A 12,724-nucleotide genomic window follows, 5' to 3' on the forward strand; every position below is an offset into this window, starting at 1 on the left:
AGCCATTCTGATATCTCACCTTTGACCTTTAGCTTTTGAGTGATTTTATATTCATGAGTGTTTATGGTACTGATCTGTGTGTAACATTGTTTTGAGTACTTCCCAGAGGGCAGGTCTTGTCTTGGTGAATTCCCTTAGTCTTTGCTTATCTGAGAAGGTGTTTATTTTTCCTTTGTATACAAAACTTAGTTTTGCAGCGTACAAAATTCTAGGTTGGGCATTATTCTGTTTGAGAAGAGTGAGAAAAACCGTTGAGAAGTCTGTCATTATTTGGATGTGTTTTCCTTTGTAGGTTACCTGCTTCTTTCACCTTACAGCTCATAGGAGGGCCTCTTTGGTGGTTATTTTGGTCAGTCTGATGACTGTGTGTCATGGTGTCTTCCTGTTTGTGATGAATCTCCCAGGAGTCCTTTGAGCTTCTTGTACCTAGATATCTAGATTTTTAGCAAGACCTGGGAAATTTTCCTCTATTATATCCTCAAAGACCTTATCCACCCTTTGTGTATTTTCTTCTTCATCCTCAGGGATGCCTATGATTTTCGTGTTAGGCTTCTTCACATAATCCCACATTTCTTGTCAGCTTTGCTCTTTTCTCTTATTTCTTTGCTCTATCTCTGTGACTGATTTGTTTAATTGAAAGGTGTTATCTTCAATCCCTGAGATTCTTTCTTCATTTGATCTACCTTGTTCTTGAGGCTTTCCACTGTGTTTTATAATTCCTTGAATACATTCTTAATTTCCAGGAGTTCAGTTTGATTTTTCTTTAATATTTCAATTTGTTTTGTGAATTTTTCTTCCAAGTCCTGGAATTTTTTTGTGTGTGTGTGGTTTCTTTGTATTGGTTATCCATTTTTTCTTGCACATTATTGAGTTTTCTTACAATCCATGTTCAAAATTCTTCTTCTGCCATTTTAGTGTTCTTAATTTGGTTGATGTCCATTGCTAGAGAGCTGGTACTCCCCTTTGGGTGTGTGCTTTTTATTTGATTCTTCATGCTTCCAGAGTTCTTTCACTGATTTCTTCCCATCTGTATCAGCTGTTGTTTCCTACATGCCCTGTTTAGTCTCTGAGCCAGCAGGTGGTGTTTGTGGGTGGGATTCGACCACACCCTTTATGATGAGTCAGTAGATGCAGTAAAAGAGTGTGCAGAAGGACCTCCCTGTCAGTAGGTGGTGCTTGCTTGGAGGAGCAGGCTGCAGTGTTGTTTTTGGGTCCTGTACCAGCTCTTGTTCCTCTGGAGAGGCACTTTAGTGCCTCCAATAGTGGGTGGGACCCTGGGACTTCCAGGTGTGCCCTTATTCTCCACCTTAGTGAGGGCAGGTCGGGGAGTGAGTCTGGGCAGAGCTGGGTTGGGTGAGCCTGCCCTCAAGCTCCACAAATGCTGTTAGCAGGGGTCAAAGTTCTGTTCTCTGCTTTTGGGAAAAGCTGTCAGGGAGGGGCTGAAATGGCCCCACTCAGCAGAAAACTCTGCGTGTGAGAGTGAGGTTGTCCAAGTCCTGGAGTCTGCAGCAGGCCTCACTCCTTTCCACTATTCCCTATTCTGCAGTTTCTCCTGGGCTTCTGCCAGCAGGCAGGACCTCAAGCCAGCGGATGTCCCCCGTCTGTGATGCTGGCCAGGAGGTTCCCTACCCAGGATCGCAGCCTGAGCTGGGCACATGGCCCTCCTGTGGATGGAGGGTTGCCACTCTACACGCTGATCTGCCCCTGAAAGTACACACACCTCAGTAGGCTGGTTCACAAATATCCCTTCTGTGCCCTGGTGCAATGCAATTGAGACCTGGGTGTACAGGATCTGGTCTGCAGTCCAGTCCCCTGGGCCCTGGAGATCAATTCCTGACCCTGCCAGGGAGAGGAGTGCTGATCTCAAGTGACCCACAGGGTGCCCAAGCTGGATCGATGTCTTCCTGCCTCGGGATTTGCCCTGCTCTCCTGGAGTCACCAGGCAAGCGGCACCTGGGAGAGCTGGCAGATAGGAAACTCACAGTCTGAGTACCCCTCAGTCCACTGTAGGGTCCCAAAAGGAAAGGTCCCATTCCCTGAAGATGCCTCCAGGAGGTGGCTAAATTGTCTCTCTTGGCAGCTGCAGGTAGGGCAGGGGAAGGGGAGAATGAAGCAATATGGCGCCGCTGGTCAGCTCGGGTCTGCAGGTGGGGAGGTGCTCAAGGGATCTGGGAGCCTGGTGCCCTGTCCTCAAGAGACTCACAGCTCACGGGCAGTGGCCATCTCTGGGCTGGTGTGGGCAGGTCTCTCCAACCGCTCAGGAACCCACCAGCAGTCTGAGATGCAAGGGAGGGGAAATTTCACTGCTCCACCTACCCTTGTTGCTGATCTCTGAGCCTCTCGGGGGCCTTTCTCCTTCCAGTTATCCTCCATAGCTTCTTCCCATGGAGTCTCCTGCAGGTTTAGGCACCCTTCCTTCTGACTCTCATTCAATCTGTGTTTATCTGCCTGCTTATTTTTTTTTTTTTTTATTTTCTTCTAAAATCTGTCTTTCTTGCAGAGACACTCTGGCTGTTGGTTTTTCTCTCCCACCATCTTCTGACACCCCTACATTTCATTCAAAGCACTTGTCTTAAAGAAGCTCAGTGAGCTTCAAGGGAACACAGACAACTAAAGAAAATCAGGAAATGATACATGAACAAAGGGAAAATATCAAAAGTCTCAAATAAAATCTGTAGCCAAACAATACAATTACTGAATGTAAAAATTTAATACAGAGTTTCAACAGCAAACTTGACCAACCAGAAGAAAAATAAAAGTAAAAGATCAAAAGCATTGGCAAGGATATAGAGAAATTGGAACACTTGTGAACTGTTGGTGAGAATATAAAACATTCAGCCACAATGAAAAACAGTATAGAGGTCTCTTAGAAAATTAAAAATTGAACTACAATATGATCTAGCAATCCTACTTCTGGGTATATATTGAAAAGATTTGAGTTAAGGATCTCCATGAGATCACTGCTTTACCATGTTCATTACAGCATTATTCACAATATCCAAGTTATGAAATCAATCTGTCTATCAACCAATGAATGAATTAAAAAATGTGGTATGTATACACAATAGAATACAATTCAGTCTTTAAAAAAGAAATAAATTTTGTCATTTGTGACAACATGAATGAAACTGGAGGTTCCATTCTAAGTGAAATGAGCCAGGCACAGAAAAATAAATACTGCATGATCTCACTTATATGTGAAATCTTAAAAACTTGAATTCATAGATGCAGAGAGTAGTATGGGGTTTAGGTAGACGTTAGTCAAAGGACACAAAATTTCAGTTAGATAGAAGGGATAAGTTCAGAAGATCCATGTTATACAACATGGTAACTACATGTAATAGCAATTTATTGTATACTTGAAAATTGCTAAGAGAGTAGATTTTAAATGTTCTTCCCAAAAAACAATAATAAGTGTGTGAGGTAATGGATATGTTAATTAGCTTAATTTAGCTTTTTCCCAGTGTAAACATATATCAAAATATCATGTTGTATATCATAAATATGTACAATATTTGTCAATTTAAAAGATAACGTGGAGAGAAAGAGAGAGAGAAGGAAGGAAGGAAAGAAGAAAGGAAAGAAGGGAAGTAAAATGTGGTACATTATTATAATGGAATATCGTTCAGCTTTAAAAAAAATAAACCTTGCCATTTGCAACAGCATGACTGAACCTGGGGGACATTATGCTAAGTGAAATAAGCTCATCACAGAAAGGCAAACAGTGCATGAATTCATTTACGTGAGGGATCTAAAACAGTCACAGGTACAGAAGTGGAGAATAGAATGCTGTTTACTAAGGGATGAAGGAAGAAGATATGGGAAGAGCTTGTTCAATGGGTGCAAAGTTTCAGTTATAAAAGATGAATAAATTCTGGAATAGTGCTTATAGTTAACAGTACTATACTGTACACTTAAAAATTTGTTAAAAGTGTAGGACTCGTGTTGTGATTTTATAATACAACAACTAAAATGAGACACAAGGAAACTTCCAGAGGTGATGCATATGTATATTAGCTGCATTGTGGTGGTCTTTTCATGGGTCTGTGCATGTGTCATAACTCGTCCAATTGTATATATTTAATATGTATACTTTTTTGTATATTAATTATACCTCAAAAAAGCTGATTTTTAGAAAAGAAAATAATGGTGTTTTTGAAATTGATCTAATGCATAAAATAATTTAGAACAAAATTATTTGATTTTTTTTTTCTTGCAGAAGGCCTGGCTCTACCATGCATAAAGTGACCCTCAGATCACAAAAGGAAATATATTCATTAAATTATGAAAAATAATGTGTTTAGTATATTCTGTTTCTTTTACTCCTTATTAAATTCTTGAAATGTATTTTAAACGAGAAATGATTTATGGAAAAGAATAGTTAAAACAATATCTTACTGATCAAAAACTTTGGAGTATAAGAAGATATTTCTTCTGCCTTTGCAGAGGAAGCACATGTAGCAATTGCTTTCCGACATGAAGCTTTAATGAGTGACATTATAAAGTGAATATAACATGTTCATTTGCCCGAAAACTGAATATTCACTGAAATTGAAAAAAAGCCTCGTCATCTAGAGGAACATTTGGTAAACATTTAATGATTTAATTGAATGCCCAGGAGTAAGTTTAAGATGTAAAATATGAATTTTGTGGTGAAGATCACAATTTATACCCATGCACATCCCTCTTTTCCACGGTTTGAGCTCTCAACTTAAATAAGCATATATACATTTTACTTAGTTACACATAAGAGAGAACAAAAGCTCCCTTATGAAGATAAAATAAGTAAGTGGTAATTTACTTGGCGTTTGGTTTTGACTAAATGGAAGCTGAATAACTGTATGGCTTATAATCCATTCCTTGCACATTCATGTTCGTAGGGAACACAGTTTTCCTGACAGAAGTTTCTTCAGTGCTTCTTTCACATCCTTGTTCCTTAAAGTATAGATGATAGGATTTAAGGTGGGGGTCACCATGGTGTAGAAGAGGGAGATGAACTTCCCTTGGTCCTGGGCATAACTGTCACTGGGCTGCAGGTACATGTAGATTATGGTGCCATAGAAAATGATCACCACTGTGAGGTGGGAGGAGCAGGTGCTGCAGGCTTTGTGTCTTGCCTCTACCGACTTGATCCTCAGCACAGCTCGAGTTATAAAGCCATAGGAGATAAGGATGAATGCTGGTGGAATTACAAGGAACAGGATGCTAACAACAAAGAGCACCAATTCATTGACAGTGGTGTCCACACAAGCCAACTTGAGGAGAGCTGGTACTTCACAAATAAAATGATCCAGCCTGTGGTTGCCACACAGAGGCAATTGCAAGGTAAAGGTTGCATGGATCAGGGAATTGGCCAAACCACAGAGCCAGGAGACAGTTGCCAGCTGTTGGCAAACCTGTGGGCTCATGATGACTGCATAGTGGAGGGGTTTACAGACAGCAACGTAGCGATCCAAGGCCATCACGGCCAAGAGGATGCACTCAGTGGAGCCTAGTGCCAGAGAAATATAGAGCTGCACCACACAGCCACCATAAGTGATGGTCTTCTCTGGTCCTCGCAGATTAACCAAGGTCTGAGGAGCAAGGCTGGTCGTGAAACAGAGGTCCAGTAAAGAGAGGTTGCTGAGGAAGAAGTACATAGGGGTGTGGAGAGGGGGATGCAGATAGGACACAATGATGATCGTGAAGTTTCCCACAAGAGTCAGGAGGTAGAAGAAAAGGACAAAGACGAAAAGCACAGCCTCCAGGTGAGGGTGGTCTGAGAAGCCTAGAAGGATGAAGCCCATCAGGGAACTCTCATTGGCCCATCCCATCCCTCCACAGGGAACTCCACCTGCTGAGAGATGCATGAAACAGGTATATCTGAGACAGCCTATTCAGGAATAACAGAATGGAGGGGCTGACAGCATCATGGAGACCAACTTGTCTCAACCACTCATTTTTCACCCCTAATGTGTTGCTGACTTGAGACATCAATCTGTTCCTTTATCCCAAATGAGTCTTCTCTTCAAGAATCATGAATGCTTTCGACTTTGGAACAGTCTGGGGACTGATAATTAAAGCTCATCAAAGTGGATGTTTGCATGTTCAATGACCTGCTACTGAGAATAAGTGACTCTCAGAAAAGTGAACAGCATCTCCACAGTTTTTAGCTATCAACAAAACTCTACATACAATATACAATATTCAGGTCTGATCATAATTGCAATCAGATGGGGAGCCTATATGAATCCAACCAATTAAATGAAGGCCTTTAAAGCCTTTAAAATGGGTTAAACTGGTATGGAGTGGGATAGAAGATCATTTTTGACACATGAGGCAGCATTAGTAATAACTAGAAAGAAAGGAAAATACGTGTTTGAGGAAACAAAATATATGATATAAATTCATAATCAATAGTTGAATTGCCAAAAAATGAAAATTCTCTTTAAAAATATATTTTTATTTATGTAGATATTATTTAGATACACTAGCCAAAAGTTCTTAATAGTAAAAAAATACTCAAAAAGAATATACTTTATTAATAAAGAGCTAAAGACCTGTTATCATAGCCTTACAAATATAAAATTTGTTTGAAAGAACTCTTAGATAGGTCTATTAAAATTCCTAACTTCCAAATTGACAAAAACACAAAACAAATTATTAATATAAACAGAAATGGGAAGAGCAAACATGAAGGAAACTTGAGGTCATCTGGTGCATGTTAGTGCGGGACATGAGGGAGATTCATTTGTCTTCATAAGAAGATTAAAAAAGGTGAGCACTGAAGGTTTGCTTAGAAAAAAGGTGTTTGGAGTCACACTGTGGAAATCATTGAGTGAAATACAGTTCTTAACTTTGTTGTGCAGGCAGTGAAATGTCATTAAAGGCTCTGAGTACATAGGAGGCTGATATTTTCCATTTCTTTTTTTTTTTTTTTTTGTTGAGACAGAGTCTCACTCTGTTGCCCGGGCTAGAGTGAGTGCCATGGCATCAGCTTAGCTCACAGCAACCTCAGACTCCTCGGCTTAAGCGATCCTACTGCCTCAGCCTCCCGAGTAGCTGGGACTACAGGCACGCGCCACTATGCCCGGCTAATTTTTTCTATATAGATTTTTAGTTGTGCATATAATGTCTTTCTATTTTTAGTAGAGATGGGATCTCGCTCTTGCTCAGGCTGGTCTCGAACTCCTGACCTCCAGCGATCCACCCGCCTTGGCCTCCCAGAGTGCTAGGATTACAGGCGTGAGCCACCGCGCCCGGCCGATATTTTCCATTTCTATTTGGGAAATATTGACCTGGTCTGGATAGGAAGATGGGTGGGGAGGGATATTGATGCCAGGGGGTGTAGATAGGAATATTTCAATAGTTTTTGTGATATTAACTGGATTTATGTGTTATGAATAGACTGAGAACTACTGAAAATACATTAATTGAATAAAAGTCAGAAGAAAATGACAAAACTAATCTAATACTGACTTTCTAGTGGAAAGAGAGATAAAATGAGAATATTAGATGATTCCGTGCTTTGCTTTCAGGATGAGGAACACGTGAAATGACAGAGCATGATTCCCATTCTGAAGAATTTGTGTCTGACTTAGCAAGACTCCCAATTCAAAATGTATTTCCCAATTCCATCAGCCAAAGTTATTCTTCTTGATTGTAAAATAACAACACAGGATTTGAATAAGTTGATTATGTCTAGTGTGCATTTTTATATTCCCTGCAGAGCAGGGTGTAGTTTCCTTCCTCCCGCAGAAGTAGAGGGAATGTTTGTACAAAGTCTGTGGAGTGTCAGGTCATGCTAACCTCAAATGCCTTTCTCTACCTTTTTAGACATTTCTTAATTCTTATTGTCTCTGTAATTGAGAATCTCTACATTAAACATGTCAAAGGGATAAGAAATGGAAAGACATATATATTAATGTAAGTTCACAGACGAGACTGGTCACAACCACGTTTAGAGAACCAGGCAGAAAGCAAGCTGAGCTTTTCAACAAACACACAAATCAATAACAGATAAGAAAGGGGTTTGAAATTGGGCCAGATTGGGCCAAAAAGGGGATTCTGCTCGTGTTTTCTTAAAACAACAATAAGGAGTGTGCGTGTGTGTGTGCGTGTGTGTGTGTGTGTGTGTGTGTGTAGGGAGAAAAAATAAAGATTGCGAAGTGAAGAACTCCATAGTTTAGGTTTCAAAAGTTTTGGGAATAACAAGTATAAAAACGAGAAATATTAATGAGTTTGAATAAGGCTGATTTAGAATATCTTATCTGACTGAGTAGAATTAATTGAATACAAAATAATAAAGATGAGGTGGATAATAGGCTGATAAGAGTCGAAGAGTGATATAGTGAAATTCATGATCTTTGCCTCTCGTTCTCATTCCGACTGAGCCCCCGCCAGCAGCCGGAGTGATGCCCCATACACGGGGAACACTCCAGGCCCTCCTCGTGCCAGGCCATGCCTCCTGTGCACCCACTGCCACCTCCCACACACCTAACTCACCATCCTGCCCTACTGAGCAATTTGCAGCCTCCTAACTGCACTTAAACTCAGCCAGGCCTTTTCTCATCTTGCTTCCCACGGCAAGAATGATCGCCAAGGCCCGTCACGGGAAATCATCTACATTCTTTTAAGACACGGCACGGGTCATGTACATGCAAAGCCGTCCTTGACTCTGACTAGCATTCACCTCTCACATAGCCCCACGCCCCAGACTATTAAGATTCATTTTGTGTCTATCTCATACCCTAAACTTACTTCTATCATGAAAACTAGGAGACAGTACTGACCTAATGTTTTCCATCTGTATGTATGTACTAAATCATAAGCTACTGCTTAAACTATGGGGTCATGTTCTACTGAGATTTTTATGGTGTGATGTCAAATACGTACTAGTGTATCAATAAACGCTTGATGAAGCAATGGATGCATTTTTCACGTGTCCCATTTCCCATAGCCTGACTCTGTTAGGTCTTTCTGGATGGAAGCTATTGAGGAAAAGAAGAAATGATTGGTGTCAGTGGGTCGGCTGAGCTGGGAGAGAGCTGAGGTGAAGGTGTCAGAGAAGCCAATTACAGCAACTAGGAGCCAAAAGGAAAGTTACAGTGAAGCCTGTAATCCCCTACTACGATGATATAATCAAGAGTGTAACACCGGAGAAGGCACCGATCCCTCCTATCCCCCTCCGCCCCCATTTCCCATGGAGAGATGCACTGGGAAAGCTGAGGCAAGTCAGCATGGCCGGGGGTCACATCAAGGTTGAGGGGGCCATCAACAAAAGGTCCTGCAGTTTTATGGATCCTGAAACCAGAGAGAGTAGAGAGAGCAACAGGGCTAGGTGCAGAAGGTACTGAACGCTGAGTCAAAGATGGGAGCGTTGTCTTTTAAGATTTTCCCCTTATTCTCCTTTACAAGGCGGCCTTGGGAAAAGAAGACCTGCATCCAAAGGGTCAAAGACAGCAAAGAGTAAAGATGCCTAGTATAGAAATGTCATGATGTGAAAGATCATGGCCAGACAGAGGGGCCTGAGTGCCTGACTGCAACCCCTCCGAGCATCTTCAGCGCACCGGCCTGTAGCACGGGGGCAGCCTCCCCCGTGAGGCCTGCCGAGGAATTGCCAATGGTCAGGATTGAAAAAGCACACATGGGCCTTTAACCACAAGCTGACTCCTCAGTGACCTATGCTGTGGTGCCACCCAGCCCTTGATCATTACTCCATCTGCCTGCAGAAAGCCTTGGCTGAGAAATCATAATCCTGTCCTTTTGCAATCTGGAAAAATCTATTGAAGACAGATGCCTTTCTAGTCTAGTCCATTTTCCAGACCTGGTCTTCCGGGACTACTCTGCCAATTGGTAAAATTATAAGACCAATGGTTATAGATTTCCCAGTATCTGTCCAAGAGCTTTAAGACCAGATTGGAAGTTGACCACTTGACCAGAAAAGTGCCTGGTCTCGTATTTAAGCAAGTATCGTCTACCCATACATATTCTGATGCTTGCTGACCCTCAAGTGTCAGTAACATACAATCACTTTAATATAAGAAAACACAAAAATGAGACCACAATGTTAACAGAGTTGACAAACACTGGTCCTCTGGAAAACATTTTATTCCTGCTCAATAAAATCCAACTCAACACTTTAAACCTACAGTCGTTTGATTAAAGTATACTTACTATTCCTCTGTTTGAGCTGGCAGAGAGCTCCCAATTCCAAAGGTTTCTAATGGTGTGCTACTTGAGGAAGTTTCCTTTGAAGTATTTGTTATGAGTAATTTTTTTACAGAAGGCTGAAATTACCTTTAATTGAGTGCTCCACTTAAGTTGTAAAGTTGTGTTTTGCAGAATTAAGCATGTGTAAGACAGATAACATGTATGTCTATCAACTAAGTTGTTTCTATAAATAAAGTTTATATCAAAATGTTAATTAATTATACCAGTTAATTGCATGACACTAACTTGCACTTGTGAGGAATAACAAGAAGTGGTCCCATCCCCATGTGTGATAGACAAATGCTGAAGTCCAGACAGTTTACCTGTCTCATACAAAGACCAAACCCAACAGCGATGAAAGCAATAAAGTTTCTACCTTATCAAATTTTATAAACCCCTTCTGCCACAAGTGCATTGAATTTGGACTAAACAAGATTGAATTCTTACTTACCATCAGGTAAATTTAAATGTGTTAGTGTTTTTCACATCTTCAGGAGGCAAATGATATAACACTTTCTTAGCTCTGTTATTTTGTATCAATCAACTGTTGACCCACATGACTACCGGCTTCAAAGCAAAATCTGTTCAAGATTCATATTTTCCACATGAGCTTTCCCTGAGGAAATTATTTTAGTGGTAATGAAAACTTGGAGAAAGGGGGAACCAGAAGCAGTGAATTTGGCAAGCTTATGAAAGTGCCATGATTTGTTTACACTAAGTCTTCTAGGGAAAACCTGTGTCCCCAGTAGGCAATTAGCAGAGAAACTGACTATCTTCTTGGGATCATCAAGGAAGAATAATGCGCATATTCCCCTAGTGTGAAGCATTCCTTTCTTCCTTCAGTATCATTCTGGGATCTCTGACCTCATAAAGGAAATAGAAACCATCAGACTTGTCCAGCATGAAAGAAAAGAAAATCAGCTTCCTTCTGCTTCTCCTTCCTCCTTTACTCCAATTACCATAGAGAAGATCTCTCATCCCTTTTAAAGCTGATCCCTTTGCCTGTACTTTGGGTTCCCTGTACCATGTACCTTGTTCTAACCTTGGGCATCTTTCTCTTTGGACAAAGAAATTTTACACTAAAATTAGCAGAGCAAATGTCTAAAATTACTGTCTCTTTTGCAATCTCATCAAATCCTAGTACAGTGAGCTAATTTCTTATTCCATTTAATCACTCTTCTAGGGAAACCCTCTGCTCACCACTATGTTAATTAGGTGTAGATTTCTCTACTGAGGACCAGATCCATGTATCCTATTTTGAGACTACCATCTCCACTTGGAGATATACCTCAAATGCACTTTGTTCAAATCGAAACCCTCACTGTCAATCATCTTGCTTCCTGTAAAAGTGAATGGCATCACCATCAATCCAATTTTGCAAGCTAGCAATTTAGGCCCATCATTGATGTAACTGTCAATAAGTTTATCTACTGGGTATAAGAAGAGCTATGACCAAAATACCCAAAACCTATTTTCTGAGTCTGATGTTCTGTCACTTGGCACATTATTTGCCATATTGAAATTGTTGGTTTTCCATGTGTCTAAATCCTATCCTTTCTTCCATATCCACATTCTTGTATTATCATTGTATCCTATTAGCCTTCCTTCTTGAATGCTCTCCACTCTGAATTCATAGCCTGATTTTATTTTTTATAATTATATATATATATAATAAGAGGAATTTTTTTTTATTTCAGAATATTATGGGGTGCAAATGTCTCAGTTACATATATTGCCTTTGCCCACCTGAGTCAGAGCTGCAATCGTGCCCATCCCCCAGAGAGTGCACGCCACACCCATGAGGTGTGAATTACCCTTCCCCTCCCCCCCACCTGCCCAACACCTGATGAATGTTGCTACCATATGTGCACATAATTGTTGATCACTTAATACCACTTTGATGTGAGTACATGTGGTGCTTGTTTTTCCATTCTTGGGATATTTCACTTAGAAGAATGGGCTCCAGCTCCAGTGATAACATATACACAACACTCAAGTCACATTTTAGTCATTTTTATTGTTATAAAATACATATAACACAAAATTTACCATTTTAACCATTTTTTTAGTGTACAGTTCATTGGCATTAAGTATATTCACATTATTGTGTAACCATCACACTATCCATCTCCAGAACGTTTTTGATCTTCCAAAACAGAAATTCTACACACATCAAATTATAACTCACATATCTCCTCCCTACAGCCCCTGGTAATCATCATTCTACTATCTATTTAATGATGTTTATTACTATAGGTACCTCACACGTGTGAAGTTATACACTAATTGTCAGTTGGTTACTGGCATATTTTATTGGCAAAATGTTTTCAAGGATCACCCATGTTGTAATGTGTATCAAAATTTCATTTCTGTTTAAAGCTCAATAATAGTCCATTTATTTACATACCCCATTTTGTTCATCATTTTATCTATGATAGACATTGGGCTGTTCATCTCTGGGACATTGTGAATAATCCTGCTGTGAACATGGGTTTACAAATATAAATTAGAGTTTCTATTTACATCTTCATGG

The 12,724-nt window shown here is 40.3% G+C and overlaps 1 protein-coding gene across 1 annotated transcript; it reads right to left on the reverse strand.

The window, feature by feature from the left end:
- Window positions 1-4,868: 4,868 nt before the first annotated feature.
- On the reverse strand, window positions 4,869-5,813 carry LOC138382923 (olfactory receptor 2G3). Its single transcript, XM_069467533.1, has one exon. It carries the CDS (start codon window positions 5,811-5,813, stop codon window positions 4,869-4,871), a length of 945 nt encoding a protein of 314 aa, XP_069323634.1.
- Window positions 5,814-12,724: the final 6,911 nt, after the last annotated feature.

Source organism: Eulemur rufifrons, chromosome 4, assembly GCF_041146395.1.
Source record: "Eulemur rufifrons isolate Redbay chromosome 4, OSU_ERuf_1, whole genome shotgun sequence".
Taxonomy (NCBI): domain Eukaryota; kingdom Metazoa; phylum Chordata; class Mammalia; order Primates; family Lemuridae; genus Eulemur; species Eulemur rufifrons.

Excerpts from the sequence above, each read along its gene's own strand:
- LOC138382923 (XM_069467533.1), bottom strand. The coding sequence starts at position 5,813 with ATGGGATGGGCCAATGAGAGTTCCCTGATGGGCTTCATCCTTCTAGGC.